Raw genomic sequence first — 13997 nt, forward strand, 5'->3', positions numbered from 1 at the left:
GCATCAATTTATCAAGTCAAGCCTAAAAGCAATCTTTCTCTTAGAGAATTTTCTGAAAGTTTCATACATTAAAAAAATTATTCCCTGGTGGTCCAATGGTTAAGAACCCACCTGCCAATGCAGGGGACATGGGTTTGATCACTGCTCCAGGAAGATTCCACATAAACCATGGGGGCAACTAAGCCTGTGTGCTGCAACCACTGAGCCTGTGCAGCTATGGTCCTTGTGCCAAAACTACTGAAGCCTTCACGCTCTAGAACCTGTGCTCCACAACAAGAGAAACCATCACAATTTGAATCCTGTGCACCGCAACTAGAGAGCATCACCCTTCACTGCAACTAGATAAAGCCTGCAAGCAACAATGAAGACCCAGCACAGCCAAAAATAAAAAATGAATACAATTGTTATTGCACATGCTTATGTGTTTACCTGAATTAGTTAATGATTCAATTTTCCAGATGAATTACTTTTGTGAGTGAAAGGTGGTACTAGTTGGATGGGACATTGGAAGAGAAGGAATGAACTAGGACTGACCCACACAAACCAAGACATATGGCCAACCCACTTTGACCCAAGTGGGCTGATGGCCCAGGTGGAGAAATCACTGTTCTTGCTCTCCAGGAGCTCATGTCCTGAGGAAGGGGGAGTAAATGTGATGTGATGAAACATTCGGTGACTGTGAACTCCATATTTGGGAATGAAAGTGGGGGTGGACTTGAATTTCATCTCTTCCATGTGGGTTAAAATGAGAGCTCAGAACACTAGTAGCATCCAAAGCCATGTCTCATCTTGAAAGACTCTCTGTGATTGTGTGACACAGATCACTGGACAAAGAAATTCTGCTGCCTAGTTGTCTTGGAAAATTTGTAAACATGAAGCTGTTTCTGGTCCTCATTATCCTGCTGTTTGAGGTATCTGAAGGTAACTTGTCCAAATGCACCATGAAATTCGAGGAAATACTACTATTCACAGGACTAGGGGCAGGGCCTTCAAGATAGTTGATATCTTGCTGAGATCATCAAAAGGACCCACTGTCCTGGGTGTCTGACTTGAGTCTGTCTTAGAAGACAGGTTCCAGGAAGGTAAGAAATTGGGGCTGAACTCTCAGAAGTCCTCTCCTTCCATCATCTAGCATTACCTTTACGATGGTGAACATAGTTTTCATCCAGGAATCTGGCCATCTCTTTTTCCATTTAAATTCATTTTCAGCGTATATTACAACAGTAATGTGAACAGTAGAAGCTGTGGAGTCCTGTAGATGTGAGGTTAAAATACATTCTCCTCATTGCCTAGTTGTATGACAAGTTAATTATTCCTTTTGAAAATCAGTTTTCTCATCTATCACGTAAGGATAATGACTCAGTTCTACAATGATTGTATTTATGCAAGGATTACATGAGCTTACTAAAGTGCAGCACCGAATTCATGGTAGGGTCTCTGACCGTGAGAATCCTCTTCCTGGCTGTTGTAGGAAAGTAGGTTGTCTTTTTGTGGCCCTATAAATGTCCTTTTAACCTTCAAAGATGATCCTGGTTCTGGAATTTAAGAATATGGAGAATCATATCTTTGTTTTCATCTTTATAAGGGCAAATAAAGAATAGGGTAAGGAACTTTACAACCTCCGTGCAATACTCTGAATAGGTGACAATTTGAATGTGTGGGAAAACAGGCAAACATGGAATTGAGTTTGATCTGTGGACAACATATTTATCTGAGATCAAAAGAAGGATGAGAAGAGAGAGAGTGAGAGCGAGCAAGCGAGAGAGAGAGAGAGAGAGAAGAGAAGAGAGGAGATAGGAGGAGCCAAGTTGTGAAAAGAATGAAAGAAGGAGTTTTCAACAGCAATATGCTGAGACCTATGAAGTAGGGAGATTTCTGCTGCCTATATCAATGAGTGTGAAACCTAACTACACTGTTAACTTTAAAAGTTCTATCTGTGATGTTCTTTTAAAGGTTAGTTTGAATTGTGCCGTGGTGACAAGTTGATACTGTCTAGGGCTGACGGGGTGCTGACTCTGAATATTGGCTGGGAACCTGGGATTTTACATGTCTGAATTTGGGATGACTTTCAAAGAGGAGACTCTGAGTTTTCTCTCACTGTAAGGTTCACTCTGGGACCACTGGAAGCCATAGCTGGTGGGGAACCATATAACTCTTCTTCTCTGCCTCAGGAACTGATCTGGTTCATTGCTGTTTTCTGTGCACAGACACAGCGTGGTCCAGAAAATGCTTTAGTACCATAGCAGGTTACTGCAAGAAGAAATGCATGTTGGGGGAAATATATGACAAACAATGTACAAGAGGAAAACTATGTTGCATCAATGAAAGCAAAAAGAAAATACATCAGCAAGCCATACAAAAGCCTGAACCTTCAAGCAAGCCTGATTTGAAGTTGGACTATGTTATCTTACCCACTATCACACTTGGCACATTTCCAGAATAAACCAAGTGCTGTTCCACTGGTTTCCTCTCTTCTTCTTAAATCAAAAGTGCCACCTAATCTGATGGGGAGGGGCAGGAAATTGATCTACTTCTTTTGTGAACTTGATTTTCCACGTAATAAAGTCTTTTACTTTCCCCTGGATTTATTTGTTCATGTATTCACTCATTTCTTTTAACACTCTAAACTTATTTATTTATTCCATTTATTTTTATTAGTTGGAGGCTAATTACTTTACAATATTGTAGTGCTTTTTTGCCATACATTGACATGAATCAGCCATGGATTTACATGTGTTCCCCATCCTGATCCCCCCTCCCACCTCCCTCCCCATCCCTTCCCTCTGGGTCTCCCCAGTGCACCAGCCCTGAGCACTTGTCTCATGCATCTGACCTGGGCTGGCGATCTGTTTCACATTTGATAATATACATGTTTCAATGCTATTCTCTCAGATCATCCCACCCTCACCTTCTCCCACAGAGTCCAAAAGTCTGTTCTATACATCTGTGTCTCTTTTTCTGTCCTGCATATAGGGTTATTGTTACCATCTTTTTAAATTCCATATATATGCGTTAGTATACTGTATTGGTGTTTATCTTTCTGGCTTACTTCATTCTGTATAATGGGCTCCAGTTTCATCCATCTCATCAGAACTGATTCAAATGTATTCTTTTTAATGGCTGAGTAATATTCCATTGGGTATATGTACCATAGCTTCCTTATCCATTCATCTGCTGATGGGCGTCTAGGTTGCTTCCATGTCCTGGCTATTAAAAACAGTGCTGCAGTGAACATTGGGGTACATGTGTCTCTTTCAGATCTGGTTTCCTCGGTAACACTCCAAACTTAAATGAATATTTTTCGTGTTTTGGGCATTATGCTAGCAACATGGCTGATACAGATATGAAGTGAACATATTGGTAGAAGTGGCAGTTAGTCCCTCCATTTTCTATGTGAGGTAGTATTTCATAGCATTTCGGATATTACTGCTCTTTTTAATGAAATTTCTTAGGTCTAAACAGATCTGAATGTCTCAACTTTGTGTGTTTTTTGGAATGAATAGAGAGAAATGACTAGCAACCAAAAACTTATTAGGAAAAGGCAAGGCATTTGAATATTTTCACAAATAGTTTTGGGGGCAGGTGTAATGGGCAGTGATACCAGCTAATGGTAATTCCAATACATCATTTGCAGCTCATTTAATGTTCATGTTCCATCTCCCTTTTTAGTAGCAATTTGAACATCCAGTTGACACAACTGGGAAAATATTACACTTAGGATCTCTGAAAGAATTTCATAGTCTATTGGTTTCAATAGTGTGAAATTTATAAACTTTTAGCTATTTGGATGAATGACATCTGCAATTCTAATAGAAAATACTGTGACTATAGTTGACAATACTGTACTGTATAACTGAAGTTTGCTGAGAGTGGAACTGGTATTCTCAACAAAACAAACAAAAGAACATGAAGGTGATGGATATCTTAACTAACAAGGTGGGAGACTCTTTTCATAATGCATACATATATCAAATCATCACAATGTACACTTTAAATGTCTTACAATTTTATGTCAATTATACCTCAATAAAGCTGAAATTAAAAACTTTAAAAAAGGAATGAAATTTAAAGCCTTATAAATTGAGAAGGACATATTTAAAAAGCTCTTCATGAACTAGGTAAAAGTTTTAGTAAGTCATGCCTGTAGGGACTGCTCTCTAAATGAACAGAACTGAAACTTTTGTGGTGACATCCATTGATGTTGCTTGGTTGAAGTATTAGTCATAAGTAGCTTTCATGAAGCTAACATTTACTCATCTTGGGTAAAGAAATCAATGAGCCTTATCTCTCCATGTGCATGCATGCTAAGTCACTTCAGTCGTGTCCAGCTCTTTGCAACCCTATGGAATCTTCTGTCCATGGGATTCTCCAGGCAAGAATACTGGAGTGAGTTTCCATGCCCTCTTCCAGGGGATCTTCTTGACCCAGGAATTGAACCTGTGTCTCTTATATCTCCTGTACTGGCAGGTGGGTTTTGTTTGTTTGTTTGTTTTTAACCACTAGTGCCACCTGTATACTGTCACTCTGCTTATTTAACTTATATGCAGAGTACATCATGTGAAATGCCAAGCTGGATCAATTAAGATTGCCAGAAGAAATATCAACAAACTCAGATATGCAAATGATACCACCCTAATGGCAGAAAGCAAGGAGGAACTGAAGAACCTCTTCATGAAACCAAAAGAGGAGAGTGAAAAAGCTGGTTTAAAACTCAAAGTTCAGAAAACTAAGATCATGGCATCTGGTCCCATCACTTCATGGCAAACAGATGGGGAAAAATGGAAATAGTGACAGATTTTATTTCCTTGGGCTCCAAAATCACTGTAGATGGTGACTGCCGCCATGAAATGAAAAGATGCTTGCTCCTTGGAAGAAAAGCTATGACAAACCTAGATGGTGCATTCAAAAGCAGAGACATCACTTTACTGACAAATGTCCATACAGTCAAAGCTATGGTTTTTCCAGTAGTCATGTACAGATGTGAGAGTTGGACCAGAAAGAAGGCTGAGTTGCTGAAGAATTGATGTTTTTGAATTGTGGTGTTGGAGAAGACTCTTGAGAGTCCCTTGGACAGCAAGGAGAGCAAGCCAGTCAATCCTAAAGGAAATCAACCCTGACTATTCATTAGAAGGACTGATGCTGAAGCTGAAGCTCCAGTACATTGTGTGATCCTATGGATTGTAGCCTCCTAGGCTGTTCCATCCATGGGATTCTCCAGGCAAGAATACTGGAGTGGGTTGCCATGTCCTCCTCCAGGGGATCTTTCCAACCCAGGGATCGATCCGGGTCTCCTGCATTGCAGGCAGATTCTTTACCATCTGAGCCATTAGGGAAGCCAGACTTAACATTTACCTACCCTGTTAGAAAATATGTATGTGCATTTATTATAATGTTACACAAGTGTGCCGTATACTGTTGTATAGGTACAATATCACACAGAAGATCTTTACAACTGAAACATATCATTTAACTGGAACTTTATGCCTACTGTTTAGTAACTCATTTACCCTCTCCTCTGCTCTTTTTAGAGCTTTCCTAGTAGCTCAGCTGGTAAAGAATCTACCTGCAATGTGGGAGACCTGAGTTCGATCCCTGGGTTGGGAAGATTCCCTGGAGGAGGGCATGGCAACTCACTCCAGTATTCTTGCCTGGAGAATCCCCACGGGCAGAGGACCCTGGTGAGCAACAGTCCATGAGGTTGCAAAGAGTTGGACAAGACTGAGCAACTAAGAACAGCACAAAGGAATATTACTGTATTTGTAATTACAATTAATTGAGAAAATTTCATGGTCAGTATTTGTCCCTATAGTCTTTATGTAATCTAGGTTCTATTTATGTACTCTTATCTAAGAAAAGTGAGAAGGTTTTTAATATAATAATAAACATATACTATCTGCTAAAAATTTGTGGGATATTGTTAATGCTTTGTAGAGAAGTGAATCTATAGCTTTAAAATTCTCATGTATGGAATGAAAAAGACTAAAAAGAGATAAACACTCATCTAACAATGTTAGGAAAAAAGGGCATATTAAAACTGAAAAAGTAGAAATAAGACATTGTATCTCACACACGTAAAATGTAGTGAGGTGGATGAATGTAGAGCCTCTTATAAAAAGTGAAGAAGTCAGAAAGAGAAAAATAAGTATCATTTATTAATGTATATATATATATGGAATCTAGAAAAATAGTACTGATGAACTTAGTAGAGAATGGACTTGTGGATGCAGAGGGGCAAGGTGAAGGTAAGATTAATGGAGAAGTAACATCAACATATACACTATCATGTGTAAAATAGATAGATGGGGTAAGTTGTCACATAACATAGGGAGTCTAGCCTGGCGCTCTGTGATGACCTGGAGGGGTGGGATGAGGGGAGGGGAGGGAGGGTCAAGATGGAGGGATTTTATATATATATATATAATTATGACTGATTTGTGTTGCTTTAGGCCAGAAGCAAACACAGTATTGTAAAACAATTTTCCACCAAATAAAAAATAAAAAACAGGTGATTTTATTGCATATGAAGTTGTTTGAAAAACAAGTGAAAGTAAGAACATAAGTAAAGACATTGAAGAAGTGGAAACTCAACTAAAATTAATGAAGAAAATTTGTTTAATAAGTGAATAGTGAGACATGAGAAAAGCAAAGACACAAACAATGGTCACAAAGCAAATGTCAGTCACCATGTATCTTATAGATGTTAAAAAGAAAAAAAAACATTGCAAGTTATTTTAGGCAAATACATTTGAAAATCTTAAAACATAGGAAAAACAACAAAGCAAAAATACAAAAGCTGATTAACAGAAATAGACAATGGGAATTATCCTTTAAGTCATCAAGAAACAACCTATGATTTATACACTTCCTATCAGAGTTGAATCTTAGTTGATTCTATGAAATGTTTAATGAAGATATAACATGAGAGGCTCTTAGACAAGTAGGAAAAGAGAGACTACTGTCAGATTGATTTTGTGTTTAGTTTTTTAATTGAAATACACTTTTAATTTTAGACCAATTTTCTATTTATAGAAAAGCAATGCAAAGACAGTATAGGGAGCTTCTGGATACTCCTCACCGGGTTTTCCCCGTTGTTAACATCTTACATGACCCCGCTGCATTTGTCACAGTTAAGTACATTGACTAAGCTCTGCTCTTATAACTTCAAAAGTTTTTCTTTAACATTCTTTTCTTGTTTTAGGAGCCCACACAGGATATCACATTACCTTTAGCTGTCATGTCTCCTTGATCCTCCTCTGGTCTTTACAGTTTCTCAGAAATTTTTTGTTTTTGACGAATTTCACAGTTTTGATGAGTACTGGTTGAATATTTTGCAGATTGCCACTCAATTTGGTTTTTTCTGATGTTTTTCTCACTGTTAGACCAGAGTTATGGGTTTTTGGGAGGAAGACAGCAAAGGTGAAGCGCCATTTTCATCACATCATATGTTCATGCTATCATGCTTTTCCCATAAAACCTACAGCATGATTTCATTTGGTTTACCCACTGTAAAGTGACTTTTTGCTCCTTTTCATTCTCTACACTTTGGAAGCAGCTCACTAAAAACAGCCCATATTCAAGGGAGAGGGAGGTGAAGCTCTACCTCCTCAGGGAGGAAGTATTTACATTAATTACTTGGAATTCTTCTGTACAGAAAAATCTGTTTCTTCTCATCTACTTATTCATGGACTCATGGATGTTAACTTCTGCATTGTATTTATAATCCAATGTTATGTTATTTATTTTATTACTCAAATTTTCCCAATTTTGGTCATTTAAAACTGTTTCAAAGTGCCTCCTATGTCCCATTTACATGCCTCATCCTTCTGATTTTTATAGCATGTCCTTACTTTCTGGCACTACAAAATACTTTGGGGGCATCTTGTATACTCCGTGCTCCAGTCCTAGGACAGGAGAGAAGAGGATAACTGAGAGAACATATACCACAGATTCATGATGAATATTACAGCAGTAAAATAATATAAGAAACAAAACTGGAAAATAGTGTGGAAAGGAGTTGGAAAGGAATTTTTCATGTTTAGTTCAGTTCAGTTCAGTCGCTCAGTCGTGTACGACTCTTTGTGACCCTGTGAACTGCAGCACGCCAGGCTTCCCTATCCATCACCAACTGCCAGAGTCTACCCAAACCCATGTCCATCGAGTCGGTGATGCCATCCAACTATCTCATACTCTGTTGTCCCCTTCTCCTCCTGCCCTCAATCTTTCCCAGCATCAGGGTCTTTTCCAATGAGTCAGCTCTTCGCATCAGGTGGCCAAAGTATTGGAGTTTCACATCAACATCAGTCCCTCCAATGAACACCCAGGATGGATCTCCTTTAGGATGGACTGGTTGGATCTCCTTGCAGTCCAAGGGACTCTCAAGAGTCTTCTCCAACACCACAGTTCAAAAGCATCAATTCTTCAGCACTCAGCTTTCTTTATAGTTCAACTCTCACATCCATACATGACTACTCATGTTAATCTTATCCAAAATGTATATCTTTAAGAATTAGGTGGAATGTATAAATGAATTGTCATTATGTCATTTTGCATATCGAGACATCGGTAAGGTCTCATACAATAGTGCAATTCAGACCAGTTCCTAGGTCCTTTACGTTTCCTCCAAACTCGTAAGGGCCCCCAGTCACAGAAAAGATGCATTACTAGTGGTAACACATTAAACAATGACAACAGCAAAGAAAATATAAACTTTAGTCTTGCAGTTATATACTTGTGTCTGTCTCCTCTTTATGTAGTGAGCTTCATAATAGTGGAAACTTACTCATTTCCATCTTCCCAGTTCATTGCTTTTACACACTAGAGAAACTAGACTTACCCATAGTTCAACTTTGGGTACTCTATTCTTAAACCAAACAAAGTGCACGTATATTCTCCTAAAATGTCCTGTCCTTTCTAATTTCCTTCTATTTGTTGATTTCATTTTGTTCACTCAAATTATCTTCTTTACTAACACTCAGATGTTGAAATCCTACATATTTCACAAGGCACCACTTTAATCCTAAATTCACTCACAAATTCTCTTGAATCCTCAGCTTCTTCATATTTCTCCTGAATTACATGTCCACTTGTCTCCTTCCAGTCTTCCATGTTATAGACTTTTTAGTGTATTGATTATATCCCCCTTTCAAGGGTAAGTTCTCTGTTGTCCTTATCAATTCATAATTTGATATATTATTGAGTTTTTAATCCCTGGTTAAAGAACAATGAGTCAGAAAACTGGCAATGAGCTTTATTAGACTATTCTTTAAGGTCATTATGGGGATTTAGGAACAAGAAAGGAGAGGATGTGGACTACTTCATCTTAGATCAATGAAATAGGTTGAGAAACGAACAGAAAATTGTGTTTGATTTATGTAGGCTTTCTGTGGACGTGTGTAGAATTCTGTTCAATGAAATAATCTTGAGGCAAAGTAAGTGCCATTGTCACTGGCTTTGGACGAGGTGGTTTGGTAATTTTTTTACGTTCTTCCAGTTCCACAATACTGAGGCAACAATATCTTCCATTTTCACATAGTACTTCACGTACTTCTGTTTTTCTGCATATTTTCCTGCAGTATCCATGTATATATTGATTCCAGCATCTCTTAAGTTGTTCTGTTACTGTGCACATAAAGAACAATAGGCTAAGGTCAGAGTTTGAGACAAAAGACAATTTTGGTTATGGGGAAGACAGGGGATGTTTGTAAGGACAAGGTATATGGGAGACTCACAGAGCATATATCAGTAACGTCCCACAGGTATTACCCTCCAAGAGGGTGAACCTCAATGTTTACGTCCAGCAGATCACTCATATTTTGTTCCTCTAGAGTGCTGGGCTTCCACCCAACATCTGATGGACTTCGCCAAGAGCAATGGGTCTTATTTACGGAAATAAAGAAGTCGAATCCTTGAGTTCAGGCTATGGAACTATGCTATGCTACATCTGAGAACCTCAGTAAACCTGCCTCTATTTGAATGCTTCTAAGGTACTACTCCTGGAGGAGGAAATGGCAACCCACTCCCATATGCTTGCCTGGAGAATCCCATGGACAGAGGAACCTGGCAAGCTACAGTCCATAGAGTCACAAAGAATCTGACACTACTGAAGTGACTTAACATTAACATAACAGTGTACCACTTCTTTACCACTGCTCAGAATACAATAATTTGTTACTGTGTATTTATGTCTGACTTAGACTCTGCTCTTGGGTTCGTGCTTGCTACAATGATAAAGAATGACTTTTTTTTTGGTACAGTCAGATGTTTTCCCCCCTCAACATTCTTCCTCCTCTGTTGCTTCTTAGTATTGTACATTTTTATCAGTGCATATCTTCCTTTGGCTTCTATGTCATCATAATAATTTTAGATTTGTTTTATTCCTCCATGACTCCCCATTCTCTTTCTACTTCCAGAGGAAGGAATTCCTCCAGACCTTTGCTCACCATGATAGGTCTTCTATCCTTCAGTGATCCTAAATATTTTCAATAATCTAAGAGTTTAGGATGTTCATATTTTGGCTTTAAGACTTGTACTATCCTCTGGATACTAGCCCCAGAGGATGAAGGCTGAGAACAAAGATGCTGCCTCCAACACCAGGTTCCAGAGTTCCTTTGACTGTTAGAAGTTTAAGGGGCTAGAAGTAGGCCGTTCTTACTCTATAATAACAAACAAATACGAGAGATCTGGTTGTGAAAGAGGAAAGGAAGCTAATTTTTAAATTCTTAGTATGTGCCAAGCCTTATGCTGCATGTTTTTATCACTTAATAAATTCCCCATGAACCAAAGGGCTTCCCTGGTAACTCAGTCGGTAAAGACCCTGTCTGCAATGCAGGAGACCTAAGTTTGATCCCTGGGTCAGGGAGATCTCCCAGAGGAGGAAATGGCAACCTACTCTAGTATTCTTGCCTGGAGAATCCCAAGGACAGAAGAGCCTGGTGGGCTATAGTCCATGGTGGTCTGAGCGACCAAACCTATCTACCATGATCGAGGTGTCATTATCTCCACAAATGGGGAAACTAAGGTTCTGTGAGTATTCACCTTTTATCCAAAGTTGATAAAGTAGTAGATGTTGTAGGCATGTTTCTTAAGACTGAATCCAAAGTTTCTTCTTCCACTATTCACACATGCTAGTATAATATTGATAGATTAAAATATATATATATAGTACCAGAGTGGAAGAAAATAAGGCTGGGTGCTAGAGTAAAAACTGTATCCAAAGAAATAAGGATATTCCCAGTTATTGCTCTTATGTCTTTCTATAGTGAGTCTTTCTCAGAGGAAATTAGGACCTCTTTTTAGCTCTATGAATACTCCTTTTAAGAATAGTACCATAGTAGAAGCACTCAGGAAGAGGGAATTTTTGATGACATTTGATAGACTTCAGCCATTCCTAGGGCCTTATCTTTTCCTACTGTGAGTTATAAAATTCCCTTGAGTTCTTGAAAGTACTCTATCCATTATTGATTTGAGTGAGCCCCTGGAAAGCAGCTACACTCACCACTATACCATCAATGTGGTTTGAGTGAGCCCCTGAAAATCTCTGGATTACCTGTGAACTTCTGGAACAGCAGAATTGCAATGATCAGGAGGATCCTCATGGTCAACCTTCCCAGAAGAGGTGACAACCAGGTCTCTTGGTCCACTATGTCACCTTCCTCAGAGACTTAGATTCTTATGCAATGAACCAGAACAGATGGTATGATATGAAGTGTGCCCCCAAATTTCTGAATTGCGGATTTTGCAACATGTGGGCAGACACAGGAAATTTGGTTACTCACTTAACCCACACATGGGATTCAGAGACACTGTGTGTTCCATCTCATCACACCTGATGCCATTCTGTAGGCTGTAGACTGCTGGTGAGAAAAGTCTGTGCTTTTTCTACTTTGGCTGTCTGCCTAGATAGACAGGTAGACCTATACTTACTTATAAGAATGAATAAGGACCTAAAATAAATGAAGCCTATTCTGTTGACTGACTGCATTCATCTAAGTCTAAGTCTCTGACTATTGTGTCTAACACTTTAGCCAGTCCAAATGGTAGCCAGTTTTTATTCCTATATCCTAGCTAAATTTAGTTACTCACAGACAAGCAATATGGGCTGCCCAGGTGGTTCAATGATAAAGAATCCACCTGCCGACACCATGCAGGAGATGCAGGTTTGATCCCTGGGTCAAGTAGATCCCCTGGAGCAGGAAATGACAACCCATTGCAGTAATCTTGCCTGTTCTATCTTCTGGGAAGACTTCCCTGTCCGTTGATCTCTGTGGAGGTATCTTGGAGGAGGTTGGGAGAGAATTCTTCTGGGGATTGTTCTACTTTAACAACACATTTCTTATTAATGCAGGTTTAGGAAACAATGTTAAAAAAGCAGAGACATTACTTTGCCAACAAAGGTCCGTCTGGTCAAGGCTATGGTTTCTCCAGTGGTCATGTGAGAGTTGGACAGTGAAGAAAGCTGAGCGCCGAAAAATTGATGCTTTTGAACTGTGGTGTTGGAGAAGACTCTTGAGAGTTCTTTGGAATGCAAGGAGATCCAACCAGTCCATCCTAAAGAAGATCAGTCCTGGGTGTTCATTGGAAGGACTGATGCTGAAGCTGAAACTCCAATACTTTGGCCACCTGATGCGAAGAGTTGACTCATTGGAAAAGACCCTGATGCTGGGAGGGGTTGGGGGCAGGAGGAGAAGGGGACGACAGAGGATGAGATGGCTGGATGGCATCACCGACTCAATGGGCATGAGTTTGAGTAAGCTCTGGGAGTTGGTGATGGACAGGGAGGCCTGGCGTGCTGCGATTCACGGGGTCACAGAGTCGGACAAGACTGAGTGACTGAACTGAACTGAACTGAGGAAACTATGTGAATGATTTTGTTATTCAGGCTTTGACTTCTATGACATTATAACTCTTTGGAAAGATTAGCAGAAAGTTAACAGACTTTCCTTTCAATTGCTTTCAGTCATTTTCATGTCTAAGACCAACTCAGAAATCTTTTTGAATAACGGCAGCTCATTTTAGATCCCAACCAGGACACTAATATCATCTATGGAATAAGCTTTTTGAGATTATACTATCTCTACCGCCCTTAACAATCTCTCATTCAGGCTCTGTCTGTGAGCAGATACAATATAATAGCTTCTGGACAGTGTAGATGAACTAGCTGAGATTGATTATCATTAATTTAAGTAGTATCAACACATTCTTCTGTGTAATACCCTCAGCAACACTTGTCTGTCTAAACACAGAAATGTACACAACAGATAGTTAGGTCAATACAGGTTTGTAGTATGCCAAAGGACTCAAACGACTAAAAGAAGAGGAACAAAAGAGTTCTAGTTATTAGCTAAAGAGTTATTGAAGTAAATCATGGACTCTATTCTAGATAGGGAGAGAATATAAAGAGGGAGGGGCTGAAAAATGATCTTTGAGATTTGAAGGTGAAAGAGATTATTTATGTTAATAAAATATATTGCCTCTACAATGGAGAGAACATTCTATATCTAACTTGCATTGTCTTCTTCAACAACTTTTTGATTAGAAAACTCACATCTGTTTGTCCCATAGGTAACAGTATATGAGCATCTTAGTAAAAATGATGTCTCTTTACTCTCACTTCAATAATGTGTGTGTGTGCTTGCATGTGTACACGCACATATGTATGTGTATATATATTCTAGTCCCTGCTGCCAGACAGTCTATGCACCTGGAAAATCTCCTAGATCGATCCCATGAAGTAGGGAGTAGTTGATCCCATAAAGTAGGGAGTAGTTGTTCCCATGAGTGAGGTGGAGGAATGAAGAACATGTGGTTTCTTAAAGAGGAAGACATCACTAATCAGTACTAAATCTAAAGACCTTAAAGTCCACTGGGGGTATTAAAAGTACAGATTGTTTCAATATACTACTTTAAAAAGGACATGAGTGTAATAAATTTCTGGATAACTCATCCACCAAGCTCTACTGAGTTAGGAGTTAAGAGAGCACATTTGATTGTTTAAGTGG

The 13997-nt window shown here is 39.1% G+C and overlaps 2 protein-coding genes across 2 annotated transcripts; one reads left to right on the plus strand and one right to left on the minus strand.

Moving 5' to 3' along the window:
- Positions 1-872: 872 nt before the first annotated feature.
- DEFB128 (defensin beta 128) lies at positions 873-2443 on the plus strand. Its single transcript, XM_043480574.1, has 2 exons — positions 873-921; positions 2208-2443. The coding sequence occupies exons 1-2, from the start codon at positions 873-875 to the stop codon at positions 2441-2443; spliced, it is 285 nt and encodes a 94-aa protein (XP_043336509.1).
- A 6924-nt stretch (positions 2444-9367) lies between these two features.
- On the minus strand, positions 9368-11594 carry DEFB127 (defensin beta 127). Its single transcript, XM_043480575.1, has 2 exons — positions 11546-11594; positions 9368-9618 (listed from the first exon to the last, which is right to left on the minus strand). The coding sequence occupies exons 1-2, from the start codon at positions 11592-11594 to the stop codon at positions 9368-9370; spliced, it is 300 nt and encodes a 99-aa protein (XP_043336510.1).
- Positions 11595-13997: the final 2403 nt, after the last annotated feature.

This window comes from Cervus canadensis, chromosome 10, assembly GCF_019320065.1.
Source record: "Cervus canadensis isolate Bull #8, Minnesota chromosome 10, ASM1932006v1, whole genome shotgun sequence".
Classification (NCBI taxonomy): Eukaryota; Metazoa; Chordata; class Mammalia; order Artiodactyla; family Cervidae; genus Cervus; species Cervus canadensis.